Here is a 21121-nt window from a genome sequence, read left to right on the forward strand (position 1 = left end):
TTGAGTAAAGTCTGGCCTTTTATCTTGTGGATTAACATCAGCACTTATGCTAAAATATTCATTCAAGGAAATTCTACCTTGTCTTTCTGCTTTATCTGTACTTTATTAACTAGGTAGATATATGCATTGATAATAAGAGCAAGAAATCAGCATAAAATTTAACTTATATATATATATATATATATATATATATATATATATATATATATATATATATATATATATATATATATATATATATATATATATATATATATATATTAAAATGTTATTGTTTTTACTGCATTATCTTAATCAAATAGCAAAACACAATTAATGTCACACATACTGTTGGACTGAAATGGACTGAAATAATCAGGGTTCATATTAAACTGAAAAAATCTTAGCCAAGTTCAACTTAATTTTAATATCTGCACTTTTTGGTTTTGGGAGAAAGTCTGAGTTCTAAAGGTTACAATGTGTTTTCATAGTACATTGAGCTTTTTTATCTCAAAAGATCAAGGAAAATTTGATTCCTCCTGATATGACCTCATTAATGAGTTATTTCTACCTGGTCCGATCTTTAAACTCCCCTTCATTAGTATAACCTAAAGCAGTCAGGCTGATTCTGTCACAGTAAATAATGTTTTTAACTTGAATAAAAGCAGTTAATTTGGATGTTACCAAATGAAACTTATTTTTAGGTTACCTGGCAGCACATTTTTTACAGTGTACTTCTGAGCAGGAACTTAAGCAGGTGTGGATTGCAGGGTATTCGGCCACCTTATTCAACAACAGATGTTCATGCAATGGACTTCATCATGGTCAACAAGCCATGAAGACTTTCCACGCTGTTGGGCTAATACTGTTATCAGCTTGTGAAATGGAACTCTAACCGCTGCTGCAAAATGAGAAACAGGACGAGAGGGAGAGAGAGAAAACAGAATGAGGAGAAAATACAGCATTTGGACACTTAAGTCAGACTCTGTTTGTGTAATTGTCACAAACAGACTGAAATTTAAGTCATTACTTTCTGGAAATCTTGACATCTGCCCCAGTTGTTATGGCATGTTCAGGACAATTCACGAGAGAAGCAGCAATGTCTCATTTGTAAACATGATTCGTTTACCACAGATAGCAGCTGACAAGAAGGGAACTGACATATTTCAGTCTGTCTGTCACAAAACGCTATCATATGATCTCAGAAGTCTTTGAATATAGTGCAATATGTCAAATGGACCACATGATGGTTTTCGAAGCTCGACAGGCCCAATCCTCTTTTGCTTTCATTATATTGAAAAGAGTGGCCAAAAGTCATACAGATTTGGAGATTTTTACATTTTGGGGGGTAAATATTATCTTTAAGTGTAATTTTTGAGTGTCCAAATACTTACTTTTGAGGCCACTGTATATAGGATATATTTAAACTGAAGCAGAACACGATGATAAATTATAGACACACTACAGTTTAAAAGTTTGCGGTCAGTTTTTTTTTTTAATGTATTTTTAAATATAATACTTTAAAAAATTTAAATGTATACCTTCATTCAGTAAATGCATTACTTTTTAAATCAAAATATTTTTTTAACATTATATAACAAAAGTATTTCAAATAAATGCTGTTCTTCAGAATGCTCTATTCAAAAAATCATGAAAAAATTAATCACAGTTTCCAAGAAAAAAAAAAAAAAGAATAAATAGCATAACTGTTTTACCCTTGATAATAAGAAAAAAATTATCAGCATATTAGAATGACTTCTAAAGGCTCATGTAACACTGAAAAGTGGAGTAATGGATGCTGAAAATTCAGCTTTGCCATCATAGGAATAAATTCTATTTTAAAATATAATTCTTCTGATTTAATATATTAAAATATATTAAAATATAAATACATTTTTAAATGGCAATAATATATGTGTGTATGTAATGTATGTATATATATATATATATATATATATATATATATATATATATATATATATATATATATATATATATATATATATATATATGTATATTTTTTGTTTGTTTTTTTTTTTTTTTAAATACCATTATAATGTACTTTTGATCCGATTAATGCACATTTGGTCAGCATAAAAAAATAATAAATAAATAAAAATCTGATCTCAAACTTTTACTAGTGCATATTAAAAAATAATCAATAAATGCACTTTCTGAGAGCTTTGTTTTTCCAGTATACAGCTGTACATGCAAACACCACATCCTGAGCCTATGCTGCATTTTGCACATTTACCACAAGATGTCAGTAACCCAAGCTCAACGGTGAAATAGATGGAGACGGCCAGAGAAAGAGAGAGCCCTCTTTCCCTCTACTGTGGCTTTGCTCTTGGCAGAAAACACTGCACAGCAACAGACCAGACTGCTACTCCTTTACATCCACTAGATAGGGATAAAATGTAGTCTGTCACTCTCTCTCCCTCTCTGGCTATTCAAAACAAGCCACTTGGTATGTCAGACATCTTTCAAGAAGCCACACAAATTACGTGTCATTCGCCTCTTCCAGGCCATGGGAATGTAATGGAGTCACAGACTGTATTCTGAGCCTACAGTCGATACTAGTAACCCAGGGTTGAATGAATTTCACCCTGAATTCATAGAAAGTGTAATGAGAGTGACTGGGTGAAGGGGAGAGGTTAGTTAGTGGGTTTTACAGCCTCTCAAATGATGAACTGAATGGCTGTTGTAAGCATTAAGTCTGAAAGCAGTGCATTTAAAGGGAATTTAAAAGTACACATCATAATGAAAATTTTCTCATTATTTGCTCTGGTATTTACCATTTTTAGGGGCTAGATAGTCTACAGACATAGGTAAGAACAATGTGAAGGGTCTCACAAAATTCATGCTTTTAGAATGTCATGAGAATAACAAATGACAATTTTTTTATTAAATGTAATTTTTTTCCTGACAGCGTATCTTGGAAATACGCCAGCTTCCTTGCTGTGAACGTAAATCACTATTTCAACTCCCAGTGCAACTATAGTGATGAGCAGACATGCATGCTTTTATAACCAACTCACAGTCTTCCTGTATTCGCATGCATTCGCACCTCATGCATATGTATGATTTAAAGACACAGGGATGAATTTAGGTTAAATCTCACATTCCGTCCATGCATCAGTACAGTGCTCCTGCGCTGACACCTCGATCAGACGGCAAAACAAACGGCAAATGATTTATGGCAATGGGTAGCTTTGAGTGACAGGACGGGGATGAGTAATTGCTGGTGGCTGCTCTCGCTTCCTCTGTCCCATCCCCGCTACATGCTGATGACTAATTACATTGCTAGCTCCACAGGCTAAGCGTCTGCAATTACACCTGGCTTCACTCAGGGGGTCTCTTTCACAGTCTGACACACATAGTGACACCCAGCATTACTACATGAACCGCTCGCAGCCCAGCAGCCACATGTATGAGTGCTTTCTGCACAGACAGAGGGGGTGCGAGGAGAAGAAAGAGAAGAAAATATACAGTATCTCAAAGTGAAGGTGAAAGGGAGCACAATGCAAGATGAAAGACTGTTACTCCCTCTTCCTATTTCTATACTGCAGTGAAGGGACACTTTTAGGATATAAAGGCTACAACTTAGTAATATTCAGGCTATACATTTTTTTTTCACCAAGATCCATTCATGAAAAAAACACAATTGCACCCATTTAAAAATAAATAAATAAATAGGTAAATAAAATTAAATACAATTAAAAATACAATAAAACATATCAGTCAACCATTATATATACAGTAAAACATGAGTTATATTTTGAATACCAGATGTTTGTGCAATTACAGTTTGAGAGGGGATGCTTAATTGCCTGCCAACCAAATGATCACTTAAACCTATTTAGAATTCGTTTTGATATTTCTGAGCAAAGCTGTAAATGATTCAGACAGATCTGTACATATTTGAAGATTAATCACTGATAGCATTAAATGTCAGGTTCAGTCCCTGGCATTGTTAGTTTATAATTAATTTAAACAGCTCTTTTTAGATTCCCAGCCAGGTCACATTAATAATCATTACTGATGTAAAATCAGGACAGAAGGCATCTATCACCCATCAAGATCTGAGGCTTGATCGCCCACACACCTTTCACAAGCAAGCAAGAAAGAACAAGAAAACAAACAAATGAACAAACAAACCTGCTGCACAAAAGGCACTGATATGACACTCACAACATTTTATACACGTCAGCACACCCTCTGTACGCTCGGACAGAGACGCCTTAGGGGGTCATTAAGGTCGTAATGAATCCCGATTTATCAAAATCAGTACATATGGATATATAGGTATACAATGATATTTAAACGGTAATTATCTTTAAGACGCAACAATGTATTCATGTCAGACCTTTAAGGATGTTGGTAGTGGCCATAAAAGAAAAGTATATATTCTTTCAAACAGATGAGGAAGAGAGAAAGAGAGAGAGAGAAACAGAAAGAGGGCTCAATCCCTAATTGCAGTGCATAGTTTAAAACGGCTTAATAGCAGCATGCAATTTGTCTATGATGCCAACGAACATGGCGATGCAAGACACAAATGTAGTGCCTGCAGAATCCTGCATTATTTACTTCTTGAACTGTTTAATTAAGCTCTGTCATTAATCCTCCTTCCTCTTCTCCACACATACCCCTTCTAATATCTCCTTCATGCAGGAGAGCAAGAGAGTAAAGAGGAAGAATGAGAGGAGGAGAATGTGTAAGCAAATGTGAGTCTACAAGAGACTAAACAGCTTTCATAAATAAATAAATTAAATTAAAAGAGGTGGCCTTTGTGTATGAATGGTTATTTGCAGTTTTAAAAGTGCAACTACACATACACACAAAATATGTATAGCTTAAAAATAGTCTTAAATGTATTTAAATTAGCAGCGCAGCGTTAACAGTGCAAAAGGTTGTGGGTTCGATTCCCAGGGAACACATGTTAGGTAAAAAACGTTAGCCTGAATGCTCTATAAGTTGCTTTGGATAAAAGTATCTGCTAAATGCATAAATGTAAATTATGTGGTTATGATTTAAAATCTGCCATATTTACTTATTTATTAGGTATTGACTTAACGAGCTTTAAGCAAAGTGTTCCTTTAATTTATTTGGTATAAAAAAAATTTTTTTTAAAAAAAGTTTTAACATTATGCACATGATTTTAAGTAAATAATTCAGAAAAATGCTGAAAATAATGCCAATGCAGTTCACAAGGAAAAGACTGACCGGACTGCACTATTGTACGTCAGCTGGATAACAGCTGGGATCTGTCAGGTATCGATCTTTTCCACAAATGGGATCACAAATCCCCTGAAACCACCTGTACTTCATTGCCTAATGCATAATACACGCAGACAAACATGTATGCATCTCTAATGCACAAACACATACACACATAAATCTGTCACATTGCAGAACTATTTAAAATTAACTAGAAAAGAAAAAGGGGGGGGGGCCTTGAAGATATGATAAATGTATATATTATATATTATTAAGCTAAAATCTGTTGAAGAAACAAAAAACCAAAACAAAACAAAAAAGACAGACACGTAATTTCCCTATACCTTACAAACATATTTACTACATATAATAATAAATTTGCATCCCATTTTAACATCCTTGTCTGCTGAAAGAGTACATGAGAGTGTTATATAGCGAAATATATTCACATGGAAACATTATCCTCTAACAAACACATGCAATGTTTTGTGTGGAACTTCCAACAAGCATGTACACCATATTGTCCAGCTCTGACTATAAGTAGCATAGATGTGTAAATGAAATACCCACAATTGAAATACCCCCTTTGTAATACCTGCGAAGATAGTTGTTATTAACCCTTTATGCACATAATCACACTAGTGTTGTCATTGTGATCTTACAGAGTCTTGGTAGAGTTGTTTTAGGGAAAGACATGCTTATTTTCTTTGCAGAGAATTTGGTGTTAAATCCATTCAAAGACCTACAAATGTGCCTTCTTAAATTATAGGCTTAACCGCAAGACATGTTTATGTATCTACAGTAGGTATGTAGCTTCAAACAATGGCCAAGTTAGAAAAATAGTGCTTAATTTTTTTTAATGCAATTATCCAGGGAGAGTTCTTGGAAGCACTTTCACTTGGCATCATATACAAGTTGCTTACAGGCACACCGTAAATTAGACTCGGCAAAGTGTTCCTCTATCTTTCCATGCTCAGGTATGTACCGTTTTCTGTATTTTAGTCTCACATAAACTTGATACAGTTACTGTGCAGCTGTTTACTTACAGCTGTATGCAAATTAGACATTATAAACAGCACTCACCTCGTCCTGAAGTTAGCTGGGTGCGGGTGTCCATCGTAGAGGGATAAAAAGTCATAGTCCTCCTCCACTGCGAATGACTGAAAGACTATTTGAATTCGGTTGCCCTCCTCTGCTACAATAACCCATGTACAGTTTGCCCCGTTCTGATATCCATATGGAAAACCAGGACTTTCAATGGTCCCATTCCTTCCTTTTAATGTTCCACCACATGTATATATGAAACCTGTAAAGCGAAAAGAGAGAAGAGTGTTCACTATGGCCAACAGTATGACAAAATTATAACATTATCTGAATTCTGGATAACATTTCAACCAACTCAAACCACATTTTTGTAACAGAAATAAATTAATTTATTAAAAATATGTATTTTTATATTATAGGAGAGAGACTGTTTATGAGCACAGAAATTGTTTATATGTGTATATGCTAATCAGAAAAGTGATTTCTACAAACATTTTATCTGAATACCTTTTCTGTGCTCATAAAAATACTTGTATAGAATTGTTAATGAATGTGATCCAAAATTACTGATTTCCACAGCAATGCAGTCCTATTTGTCAAAAATATGCATGAAGTATGAATTCCACACAAACTTGATAAATACCGGTTTATGCACACTACAATTTTAAAGGCGACAAAGACACAGCCATCCCATCTCATACTGAGATTCAACAGACAGTTATAATCACACAATGTGTCAAAACTGATAGTAAACCTTGAAAATCGTGTGACCGACCATGAAAGACCAAGTTTTGAAAGTGATAATGAGTGAACTTGAGCGAACTTGCCCTGTAACAGCTATACAGTTGATTTGAGGGCCCTAGTAAGATTGGTCTGATGTGCCTTGGACATCCCTGGCAGTTTAATTAGCCATTGTGAAAACGTGACTTATTTCGAAGAGGACCCGTCTCACAAGCTTTCAGAGGAATTCAATAACATATTTAGTAAAGGAAAGCTAGTTTGTATAATTAAAGCAATCTTCAATTAGAAGCTACAGTCATGAGGCCAGTGGAAATTTTGTATTATGCACCGAGGTGCTGTTTCTCTGCTGACGGTATTAATTTTGGGATAACTTTACATCATACAGTTAAAAAAACAATAATGTTTCCCATTACAATGGAGGGCACCGTTGGTTAAAACTAAATTATACTTTATTCTATGATTACAGAAAATGACAAAATTGCTGTACACTTGATGTTGCACATGGTAGCAGCTAGGCAATGAATTTGTAGCCCATTGAGCTTTGTAAGTTGTAATTTATTGCCACATTGTGAGAGGAATTGATCTGAGTATGTCTCAAATGGACCGCCATTTTGCCCTCTCTCACCCACAAATTCAACACAGGAGTGACTCAAGCAACCCAATTCCCTGAATCCAATCTGATGACTAATGAATCAACTGAGCCAGCTCTATCGTGTATTACAACGCAAAACCTTAGCAGATAACATCTGTTTGGAAGGCAAAGTCTGTCCAGATCTAATCAATGGTAAGCTGGGACAATTATTTGGAATAGTTGTGGGAAGGTGGCCACAATTAACCATTTTAAACCAGTATTCAGCTTGCTCAAATCTGTAAGTTTTTTTTTTCATCTGTTGGCATCCTTTAGTCTCTAAGTTTTACGGTAGCTAACACATATGAATATGTTGAAATTTCTCTGGCCCTGGGCTTTACAGTAGACTGTGATAATCATCAGACATTTATGACATAATGGTTTGAATAAAAAAGTTTTACAGTGAATAGTTCAACCAAAAATGAAAATTTTGTCTTCAAACATGCTCCAAACTTTTGAAAAATGTTGGTAACCAAACAGTTGATGGGTCTGCAACATACAACATACTGACTATAAGAAACTTTGCAAGTATGTCAACTTATTCTACTAACCCAACAGTCTACTCTGAGCGTTTGTAGACATGTAGTTGCAAATTAATGAGAATTAGTTGGCATGCAGTTGCAAAGTTACTTATAGAATGTCTAAATTGGACTATCAAAATAAAGTGTAACCTTTATCTTCTGCCATTGCAATTGCTTTAGGTGCGTCCCAATTTGCATATTAATGCACTATTCTGCACTGTTTTTAGTGTAAATTGTGTGATTATAGTGTAAACACTGAAAATTCCAAAAAGTATGGAATGTTAGGCACTTTATGCATTCAACTGTCACAGCTTTAATTACATACTAGAAGAAGGAGGGGCTATCAGACTCTGATGTTGGATGACAAAATAACTTTATATAATTTATACCTTAGATGGTTGACTATAAAGTGCATAGCAGGGCTCTGAACCAGTTCAGAGAATGAAAACAAAAACCCTAAATGAAAATTAACCGGTTAATAACTTTATTTTATAGTTAATATTTGAAATTTGCTGTCAACCAATCACAAATTTAAGTAGTATGGCCTGCAAATGTGTCTCATCATAGGTAAGTCACAATGGCAATGCATTGGAGTTTATCCGAGGATAGTTTAAGATATACCCAAAACAACCATCACACCAGAACAGAAAAAACAAAATAAAAAAACAGAATAAAACTATAGGCTTACATAAAAAGGAATATATAGGCATATACACTAAATATATTTCACTTAAATCATTGAAAGATTAACAAAACGAAAGAAAATTTGTCATTGTGATGAGTTCCCAGAAAGGAAAAAGAGACGGCATAGAAAAGTTTTCTTTATTTTGCAAAAGCTTTGCTGTTTTATTTATTTTACAGTTTTATTTATTTTGCAAAAGCTTGACAGTTTTGAATGATGTCTTGATTCTATCTGTATAACCATCCAGTGTTGGTATGACCATTTCGCGCCGACGCCTCACGGTCACACAGACACAACATATTCATGCGACAATGCAGCCTTTTCATTATCAAAATAAAATACAGTTCTGTAAATAAAAAATAAAATACACTGCATGCTCCGTTGTACAATCTGTTGCGTTCAGCAGCATATACAGCTGATATAGCTGATGTGAAGGATGATGTTTTATGTCGATGAAAGTACAAAGACTAGCCTTTTATAAATAATATTTTAGCATATGTAAACATTTAGATTTGTGTCGAATGAGAGAGGTAAGCATTAGTTTCATGAATTTGTTTTTGGATTGACGTTTTTATAACCTAAAAGCATAACCTTAATTTTAGAGGAATGTTGTGGAGAGAAACTAATAACTGTGTTTATAATGTTTATAAACATTTTGTATTTTAGCCTACATTATTTCTGAATGTAACAATAAAATGTGATGTGAGCCTATACGCGACTTGTTTTTTTCACTCTCAAAATGCAATCTTATACAAGCAGTCTAGAGCATTTTTTTTTTTTTTACAATGCAGCAAACATTTTTAAATATCTTAAAAATACTTTAATGACTTTAAAGTGTTAATATATTTCTTTCTTCAGATTTTCTTTTGTTTAGTAGCCTACATCTGGCCAAAATCTAGAAAAGATGATGCTGTATTGGTTGTGAGTGATAAGCATACCATATACCAGATCTCCTCCTTATTATAGGCAAAGAATATAAATATAAATATAATAGATATATATATATATATATATATATATATATATATATATATAGTATATAATGTTATTAACTGGTATTTCTTATACTCGAACCGGTTTCAGAACGATAATAATATAGAGGAACGCAGGAACAGAAACGTTAAAATATTGATTCTGCACGGAGTGAAACGACTGAATTATTATTATTATATATTTTTTTATTTTTTAAGCCCTGGTGCATAGTGTATATCGTGTGGGACAAAACTTGTATCTCTTTTTTATTTTGTCAAGACTATTCATTGCATATTTTCACATCCCTGGGCATGTGTACGATCTGCTTCCTGCCGCCCCTGATTGTTCAGTGGCCTGTCAGTGATTCGGTGTGAAGGGTGGAGGCCCTCCAGGCTCTAATTGCACCATAAGCTGCCATGGGAAATTAGCACCAACGTGGTTGCCAAGGAGTGTGAGGAAGAAGCACTCTATCACACACACACACACGAACAATGATTAGTTTCAGCAACTCCTTAGAGTAGAGCAAGGGGACAGACTGTGTCTGTGAGGATGAAAGCCAGTCATATGGTCACTGATGGTCAGTTTTGTGGGTTGCAGATTTGCTGTGACAACTTCCAATGGGTCTCACTCATGAAAATAACAAGACAGAAGGGAGATCTAGCAACCAAAGTTTCTTTACACAGACTGCAAGGCCCTGATTTACTAAAAGACAACTTAAATAGGAAACTACTTTGCTTGTGCAATCTAACAAAATGTGTAGGCTAAATGTATACATTTACGTGTAGTAAATATATTTATATTAAATATATAATATTGTCTGCCTATCTATCTATACAAGCATATTGTCATATTTTAAAACCTTGATATTCATTGAAAACCCATTATTGTCCATGAGCGCTTGATCATAATGCCTAATCAAATTATTACCTGCATTTCGGCCATAATGAATTTGCACAGGCATTTACTAAATCTGAATGACTTTCAAGGTTGATAAATCACTTTCAGATGCAATTCAATTTACTTGCATTGACAACGTTGTGTATGAAAGCACCAAAACATATTCATTAGGAAAAACAAGATAAACCAAAACAGGCAAGAAATGGTTTCGTGAATCTGAAAGACGCAATAACAAGTAAACAAAGTCAGTACATCAGCTCGGGCGATTTTTTGTGCATGCATACTAGCAAACTTTTATTAAATCATGACCTAAGTGAAATCAAAGCCATAAAATGCACAAAGAGAAATGATTTAGCCTGAAGTGGCATTCAGTGTTACTGCAATAGTTGTGTTTATGATGTAATTAGAAATGCCACACTTATTTCAGCATCACATGTAATGTATATTTTATTATGCATCTTTGCAGTGGGCTAGAATCAGGACGTGAGAATATACTGTGTACAGTTGTTATTAAAATATCAGTGAATATTGTAGACAGTCAGGAATTGTGTGATGCTATAAAAGCACAAGTACAAATCGTTTTTCATTGCTGGTTTTAAGAATTGTGGCTCAACAGAAGCTACAAAATAAGTAACAGCTGTTAGCTACCTTTCTTATGTGTCTGCAAGTATGCTTTTATCTAAATTTGGTAGTTTTTAAGGTAGATTTGATTTATATGCAGCTCTAAGCCACAGTATGTAGGATAGCAAGGGAAGTACATTGTTTATCATAAACAAGTAATGGAATTGAGCTATTTACAGGCTAGCGCATTAGCTAAGCAAGTTTCAAATGAAAGCTAAACTTTTTAAAGCTAAACACACTATTTTTACATCGTCATATGTATAATTGTTTGTATGAAGGCAGTAATAATCTCATTTTTCAAGGACCTATAACAACACATGGTAGGCCTACTAGCCATGCTAAGATTAGCTTAGAGAGTAATGCAGGTTAAAGAGAAGTAAATGCAACCCACAGAGAGCTAGTTTTCCATTGATGAGGAAATAAATCTTTAACATTGCAAGCGTGTCCCCCTTATGTGAGTCCCCAGAGATAGAAGACAGCTGGAAGATTGTCCGGTTCCCACCGTTACTTAAGTAACAAGATTAATACAGAGATTTTAGCCCACTCCATCTAATACACAGGCTAAAAGAGCTCAGCATAGCATCTGAGAAGCTGCTGATAAAACAAAACAACACTACAATAAAAAAAAAAAACCCAACCAAAATAAAATATACAACTCACCTCTCTTCTCTCCCTTAAGGGGCTAATTAACATGGGGGATAAAGGAGAAGTGTAGTAGAGCTGGCTATGTGGACTTAAGGCACCTACACATCTCTAGCAGTATAGGAAAGCAACCACAAGCCTACCAACATTTTCAAGAATTTTTGTTTTCTTTTGCCATAGTCGAGGTGATCATCGGCTTAGAGAGAAAAATGTTGAATCATCTGACCGCCTCTGCCCATTACGAACATTACATGCTTTTTTAAAGTTTAATATCGGGTAAATGTATGGCTTGAGGGAATGATTTCAAAAGTTTTTTGGTGATTCATGTTGTAGGGTAGAGACTTTAAGGAGAGGATGTAAGCTTCTTATAAAGAAGGAGCTAAAATCTTGACTCACATAAACACCATGCAACTTCACTTGAGCCAGTGATCAAAAGAAGATCACTCACACTAATGAAAGGTTTGGCATGTGGTAGGCTTGAGCAGCCTACACATTGCTGAAATTAAACTAACCACATATTCTCTAATTTCACAAAGATTTAAGAAGCAGTCCACATAGAAACATTTGTTCAATATTAATTGTTAACCAAGATGATAAATTATATAATATATTATATAAAATTTAGTGCTGGGCAACGATTAATCGTGATTAATCACATCCAAAAGAAAAATATTTTGTTTACATAATATATGTGTGTGTGTACTATGTATATTTATTATTTATTTATAAAGATATACACATATACATACAGTATTTATTTTGAAAATATTTACATGTATTTGCATGTATATATTTATATAATTTAATAAATATATTTAATATATAAACTGTATTTTTCTTAAATATATGCATACATGTGTGTGCATTTATATATTCATAATAAAAATACAAAATACACACAAATATCATGTACACAAAAACCTTTATTTTGGATGCGATTAATCACAATGAAAAATAATTGTAATAGAAAATAGTTTATTGAACATTATTTAATAGGTCTCATTCCCAAAACCAAGTGATGTGGGCTGCTGGAAAATTAAGTTTAAGAGGGTAGCTGTGTTTTGAAATGCTTTAGCTGGTGTCTGGCTGGTCCAAGGTAGTCATTAACGGTCATCTAAGCTGAAGGACCATTTTGTACAAGCTAGAAACCAGTTAAGATGTTCCAAAACCCCTGAAAGATTCTAGCTGGTCAAAGCTAGTCATTAGCTGGTCATCTTAGCTGGTAGACCATCTCAGACCAGTCCAAAAGCTAATTAGCTAAAATAGCTTTAGCTATTTAATTAGCTAAATAGCTAAAGCTAATTTTTGGACCATATAAACTGGTTTCTAGCTGGTCCAAGGTGGCAATTAGCTGGTCATCTAAGCTGGAAGACTAATTTAGACCAGCACCAAACCAGCTACCAGCTGGTGGTCAAGTGGTAGTCAAACTGCTAATGACCAACTTGGATCAGCTAGGTGAGTTCAAAAATTGCTTCAAAAACCCTTAAAACTGTATTTCTGAATATGTTAGCCATTTCTACCTTGTCTTGGTAAATTAAATTAATTGGTCATTAACTTAATCTAGATTGTCCAGAAGTGATGGGACACTGATCTGTACTTTATTTGTAGAAATACCAATTAGCTAATAATCTGCTTTTTCAAGTGTTTACCACTTTGTGCTTATTATTATTACCACACTGCTAATTGCTCATTACATTACAGAAATAGAAGCATGTTTTGTTCTTTTCTCAAGCTGTTTGTTGATCCTGACACTATGTAGATGTTCATACTGATTACTGAGATGTGAGGAGAGGCGGTATGCTCGTCGTCTCTTTTGTCCAGGTTCTGTTGGCAAAGGTTTGCATCTCGTTTTTACCTTGGCAGCTGGCCACTCTTCTCTTTTTCTCAGTATTTCACTTGTGCTTCCTCCTGCCACCCCATATTTACAACAAAGACTGGCTTCACCTGGGTCAGCATTTCCACACCACATCTTTCTTACCACTGCCAATGCAGCTGAGTAGTCTGGCAAGACTGTGGCTTTAAAAAAGAAAGGAAAAATTAAGATCAAGCTCATTTTTACCTAAGCTCAAGCCAAGACTCCTCTTAAACAAGACCTATCTGTACCATGTTGTATCGATTTGAATCTGCTTCAATTCCTTTTGAGAGCAGTTAGGAGATTTTGCAGTCAAACGAAACAAAAATAACAAGTGACTGAGTACAAGTACAATAGGGTTGGGACCGATTATGTTTAAATTCAGACAGTTCAGCTGATGCACTTAAAATGATTTAAAATAAAGATTTCAATAGTGCTGTAAAACGTATATTGTAGTAAATGTAAACAGAGATGCTCAATGGGGCAAATCACATAGAATTTGGGAAGCAACATTGCACCCGCATTCCAAAATTTTGTAAACAAGAGTAATAAAGAACATTATCACCATAAAAAAAAAACTAGATGAAAAATAGAAAATTTTAAATAAATAAAATGGTTTATGGAAAACAAACTAGAATTGTGGACTACCATGCAAACAAAACTAAAAGAATTGCAGAGAAAATTCCCTGACTTTTGAACAGAAAGCACGTCAAGAATGTTGAACATGAAAAATAGCAATCAACATGTCAGTTTTTTTTTTTTTTTTTTTTTTAATTACATTTTGCAAACTGATCATCTGTGATGACACCACAATTATAAACTAGCATGCATCAAATTACACAGCAACTCGATCAAATAACAGCAGAAGAGGCACGTTGTAAAAACAACCAAAATTTCATTTAGGTCATAAAACACCCACAAGCTAAATATCTGATACCTTGTATAAAAAAATTAAATAAATAAATAAATAAATAAATACATACATAAATTATAATATAAATATAATCATTACCCGTTATTCTCTGATGCAGCTGAAACTGACACCAAACCTGAGTGCACCTAGTATTATATTATAAGAGGAAACATACAATTATATTTAAATTTAACAAATGATAAATGAGATTTCTAAAGGAAGTAAGGCTTTCCCTTTAATGAATTATTAAACTGCATTCCCCAATGACTAAGTCTTCTTAAAAGGAAAGGTCAGATGAAAGGACTATTTTATTCCCATTCCTTGCTTCTATTTCTCAGCAGACCAGAAACAATTGCCCCTATCAGAATGAGTGAGAATACTCCCAATTCAAAGGTACTAGGAAAAAAGTCACAAATCAGAGATATTGCAGCCACATCTAAAAACCTAATCACCAAGAAAGCATTTAAGCATTAAACACACATACAAAGTCTGTCTCCATTATAACCCATTTTTGTTTAATGTCATTTGCACTATTGCTAATGATTTTTGCTGCACATAGTATCAACTGCATTCAAATGCAGGCAGCAGATTATGTTGTGTACTAGGTGTACTTGTTCTACTCAGTATTCATATATGCCACATATTTTTGTGCTCAAAATATTGACGTAGCTTAACTGGCTATGTGATTCATGTAAGGGGTATCATTGTATTTAAGTATAGCACAGAAAGTGGTAGACAGCAAGCACACTAGATTTTGTGACATTTCTATAACCCTGTATAAAAAGTACCCAGTGGCAAGTTTAAATGCCTATAAAGGTCTATAAAACAAACTAGATCATTCAGCACCATTTGTGGTTCCAATTAAGTGTGGTTTAAAGTATATGTGGACTGAATCCACCAGACAAATCAAAGGTGTCCTTTCTAGCGACCAAAACAACAACACTGAAGTATTCTCTCCTAACCTGAAGGTGTTGCTTTTTCCATATCTCTTTTTTTATATGTTATAGGGCTACCAGGATATGTCTGTTAGGAAGGTGCTTATTAGACTTCAGTGTTCAGTGGTACATCTGCCACTTATGGTCTGTACCTAGCTGACCTTCCGATTGCATGGGAACAGTGTCCTCAGTGGATGGGGGCATGCTGTCTTCTCAATGCTCTAACATGAAAGCATATCCTCAAGGTAGGACCTGTGATTCAGAGGATAGATGGAGAAATGTTCACAGAATTAAATGTTCACAGCTGTTTTTATACCAGCTTGTATTGATGTATCTCTTGGTTCTGCAGTTCCTTGCTCCTACCATTCAATGAATTAGTTGGAATTTGAATTGAACTGACCCCACAAGTTCAGTTGGAATTACACTTTGGAATTGGAATTTACTGCATTATAATAAGTAAGACATTCAGCAAATGTAACACATTTTTGGAAATAAAGTGTGCTTCCTCCCTAATCCACAAGATTTGAAGGTGTAGTCACATTTACTATTACTCGACAAAATTTCACAGAGAAAATCTAGTGATTTTAATAGATGCAATCAAGAATTTGTGTGAGGGAGATCTCTATGTCGATTTAGCTCATGTTCAAGCTGATCAACAATTGAAAGTGAAAGTGAAAGTCATGAGCTGTACTTCATTTGACATTGAACGTTTTTTGCCTGCAAAATTTTGCCTAAATTTCACTAATGTGATCATATCTTGAGACCAATAAACCTTCAAACTTTGGAAAAAAAAAAGGTAAACTTTTAAAAATATAAAATAAAAATGAATAAAATACTTTCAAACACATTCAAAGTTTTGACACATTGTTTTTTATTTGCAAAACATATTACAGTTAACTAATAATAACTAACATTCCACAGATTTTTTTTTTTTTTAAATTTAATTCTATTTCCTTCACAGGGAGTTTGATTGACAGGCGATCTGACCAATCATAACGCAGAATCTTCCATTTTTGTCCAACAAACAGACAGGAGTGGATTAATGTCTGTGAACTTGAAAAATTGTGTGTATTGACATCTTCCCGTGGTTAAAACAAGATACTTTCTGATGTTCATTCATGTTTATTTCATGCTATAACTAGAAAAGAGGAAGATATGATAGGTTCATATGCTGCTTTAACTGAGGCGCTGCAGCGATCTGTCACGACACATTAAAGAGCAACAAAACAGTATTTATTGTTTGAATTCATTAAAAAAAAAGACAAAATTTGAAAGCTGAGACCTTGTTTAATTCCTAAAGTAACCTGCTCTGTCTTGTCTGTCAGCATGTTGTTAGTTTCCTTTCTCTTTGCTCCATGATGTATTTTTCACTGTGTGAGAGCACCATGGCTTTTTCAGACATAGCAACAGTAACAAAGTGGGACTGGTCTTTGCAAAGGGTCAATTCAAATTAAATTAAATTCTGGAATTTTATTGGAATTTTCAAGGCATCTTTAATTCTGAACAGTCAACAATGTAAATCACAGTGACTTCCATTTTTAGTTCTTGTAGCTTAGTGTAATTTCTGGCCTATGGCTGTATTGCTCAGGTGTCACTGATGCTAGGCCCTCACCGCCGCTCACCCCGCTCTCGCACCAGCACACAATCTATACTGACACATGTCACCGACAGACAAAATGAGCTCTTTTACCAATGTATAAAATGCAATTAACCCTGCTGCCTTGCACAAAAAGACCATTTCTTCAGGCGGTATGAGTGAGACAGAGAGCGAGAAGCTGAGAATGATGACAGAAGAGCTCCCTCAGAGAGCATGTCGTTAGCATGAGCGGAAAATGGAGGGGAGGACGAGACGGAGGAAAACTGATCAAACTGTCAATCACAGGCCAGATAATGCTATTGGAACACGGTAGCAAGGTGGCATGAAAAATTATGCAACCGTCACCGTGAGAGGTCATACATCACGTCTGTCTGGTAGACCGAGCTTTGTTTGTTGAGTGATAATTGTTAGGATTAAGTGTCTCCTGTCACAAGAATTAAGAGTGAAGACGCACAGTGGGTCACACATTTGCCGCAAGACATAATTCACAATGATGGTCTAAATCATGCATGGATTTTGATTGGGTCCATAACCAAACAACAATACAAAACAATTTTTTTTTTTTTTTTCAGTAATTTGATCATTTACCAAAATTATGTTCTAAATCTTTTCTAAGTCTCTTCTCATGTAAGGCCTATGAAAAAAAGTGTTATTTTTGACAAAAAAATTTTTTCTCATATTCTGTGATTTTCTTGAATTTAGTTTTATTTAATCATAAAATGGTCTAATCAAATAAAGTTGCACACATTCTAATTATATCTTTATTCAAACTGAAATTAACCATTTATGGTAACACTTTAGAATAGGGAACACATATTCACTGTTAACTATGAGCTTTCCCTGAACAAACTCCTAATTTGCTGCTTATTAATAGTTAGAAAGGTAGTTTTTAAGTTTAGGTATGAGGTAGGATTAATGGATCTGAAATACGGTCATGCAGGATAAGGCATTAATAGGTGGTTCATAAGTACGAATAAACAGCCAATATGCTAGTAATATGCATGCTAATTAGCAACTAGTTAAAACTGAGAATTGGTCCTATAAAAATAATTTATAATTAAATGCAAAAATGATGAAGAAAACATTGTATTAATAAATAAAGTGACAGAGTTTCACGGCATACTCTAAACCTATATTACTATAGAATATTGTGTTTTATTATACATTTTACAATGTACAGTTTGCTGAAAGTACAGTATGAATTTATATAGTATGGACAATACATTCAAACTAAGCTTTTATTTTGGTTGTGAATACTTCAGTTTGCGTGTTTTATAGAAATGTATTACTCATGACCTGAACTCTAACAGCACCTCCAGACAAGGAGTTTGCACTTTAATAATCGTGATTTTCATCATGGAAATCACATGGCCCTACACCTTTATCTGCCTATTAAAAACATTTAATCACTGATAGCACACTCATTTTCTCCAGGATAGGTCTGATGTTCCAGTCAGACAGGAAGCATTGATACAAGGGAGCCTAGTGACTTTGTGCTGGGTGATGAGGATTAATTAAAGGGGCATCGGTTACATGTCGGGTCGTCTTGGCAGAGCTGATCGATCCTGATGGCTCCTCAGTCCTCTAATAACCCAGGCAAAGCCCTCCAGCTGTCTGCCATGCACACACACAAATCCACACCAAACACCCTCAGCACCTGCCTTAATCAGCCCGCTCGCAGTCACACTCTCATCACGCTGACTGACTGTCTCTCTCTCTCCCTCTCTCTCTCTCTTTCTCTCTCTCTCTCTCTCACACACACACACAAACACACACACAAACACAAACACACACTCTCTGTCACAGGGTAGTGGCTGACACTAGCTCATTAGTAAAGGTAGGCTTCGTAATGATCACTAACCTAATCCTACACAACTCGTCTTCTGTGATAGAGGAAACAGTTCTGTCTGGGGGTATATACAATAAGAGCATATACTGTTATATAACTATTACACAGTTAATACAAATATTAACAGTACATTCTATGTCATCTGTGATAGAGAAAACACTTCTGTCTAGGATATGGATGATTATCAAAAACGAGGAGAACAAACAGGGATACTCATTTTTGAAAAATTAAAAAAGGCCACAAACCAGGATTTCTTTAGATGCTGTCAGTTTTATATATAATTATTTTATATTAATGAGGACAGATGGTATTTTATATTTATATTATGCTATATACTGTAGACTGTTACAGATCTATTATCTAAGTAATAAAATTATTTATAATAATATAATATAATATAATATAATATAATATAATATAATATAATATAATATAATATAATATAATATAATATAATATAATATAATATAATTTTAAAAAATGCAAACAATATTACACAAGTATTGGGAAGTTCAGACAACATCTCTTTGGTTTCTGCTTTTTCAGTAAACCTCCAACTTTATTTGGTCTTACATTGCAGCTGACAGATTACTGTGCTCCAGACAATTCAGACATCCTCTTACCCTCTTTCACCTCTGCTGTGTTATCATTTCCCTCGCCTCTCTTCTGTACAGTTACATCTCCAATAGTATCTTTCACACCCTCAGTCATTAGTCTGTACTCCCACTGATAGTTCTATCTCACTTTTCTAGATGGTTAAAATTGCTCAAATAATGTCACCTCAAAAACACTTACAAAAAAGATGTCTGAAAAAAAACTGAGGGAAAGATAAATGTGGAAAATAGGGATGCACAATATTATTGGACCAATATCGGAATCGGCCGATAATGGCTTTAAATTTAAATATCGGCATTGGTCCGATATGAAAAATTATGCCGATATGTCTTGCCAATAAGAGGAATTCATTAACTCACATGTGTTCAGGGTGTCCTAGCATCAGCGATTAGATCACGTCAGCAGTGTTGCTCATTCCTGAAGCAAAGTTTTGGCTGAATGATGTTTATATTCATCATTTTGGATCGCTGCATTTAAAATGAGAATGCACATACAGAATGAAGCGTTCATTGTTTGATATAGGCCCTGTCCCAAATGGCATACTTCATGTGCACTTTCGGTCTTACTATGGCCACTGTGTGCGCGTGTCCGTTAAGTCCACGAAACCGTAGGGTGTCCCATTTGTCATAAAAGATAAGAGAGAGACCAAAAGTGTGGAGTGTCGGGGGTTCTCCAGGACCAGGATTGGGAACCACTGCTTTAGACCATTTAAAAATGTTAAATCTTAAAATAAAATGTTAAGGTTACCACTGCATCTTTCTGGAATATTTTCAAAAAATCAATCTATTGAATATAGTTTATTTATAGTTATTTTCAAAACTTCAATGTACTGTCATTATAAAATAACTTAATTGTTGTTTATTTAATTCTAACAAATAAGTTATTGTTAAAAACTAACCAAAATGAAAAATAATTTGCTTATAATGTCTGCACAGGAGAGATTTGGTGTTGTTTCCAAACAAAAATAAATATATTGGCATCGGCTATCAGCCAAAATGAGTTGAAAAATATTGCATATTGGATATCATCAAAAATCCAATATCGTGCATCCCTAGTGGAAAAGGTGCTGAAGAATGGAATCGTTATTTATTACCACATGTACGAAGCCTGTGAAATGTTGTTTTTATGACTTTCACATGAATCTTGAATCTTTACTTGTCGCGACCATGACCTTCACATAAGTTTGTCATAGAGCGTTGCCTCTCATAATGTCTGTGCTTCTTGCAGGTATCAAATCAGTATCCTTTTGGTTATTAGCCCTAAATCTTAACCACTACACAGAACCACTAAAAATAAATACCCCCTGACAGGTTTCTGCTAAAACTCATGAATAAACCAGTGACCTTTACATCCTACACTCTACAAACTAAGCTATTTCTAACTCCTTGGATAGCATCATTGTCTCACAAACACACA

The 21121-nt window shown here is 34.5% G+C and overlaps 1 protein-coding gene across 5 annotated transcripts in view; it reads right to left on the reverse strand.

Annotated features, from left to right (window-relative positions):
* The window catches only part of csmd3b (CUB and Sushi multiple domains 3b), a 370548-nt gene that overhangs the window by 311898 nt on the left and 37529 nt on the right, over nt 1–21121 (reverse strand). For all 5 annotated transcript variants that reach the window (XM_042745476.1, XM_042745479.1, XM_042745477.1 and 2 more), the window contains exon 2: nt 6280–6502. In XM_042745476.1, coding sequence (XP_042601410.1) covers nt 6280–6502 — 223 coding nt within the window. The remainder of the gene's footprint in view (nt 1–6279; nt 6503–21121) is intronic.

The sequence above is a fragment of the Cyprinus carpio genome, chromosome B19, assembly GCF_018340385.1.
Source record: "Cyprinus carpio isolate SPL01 chromosome B19, ASM1834038v1, whole genome shotgun sequence".
Lineage (NCBI taxonomy): Eukaryota > Metazoa > Chordata > Actinopteri > Cypriniformes > Cyprinidae > Cyprinus > Cyprinus carpio.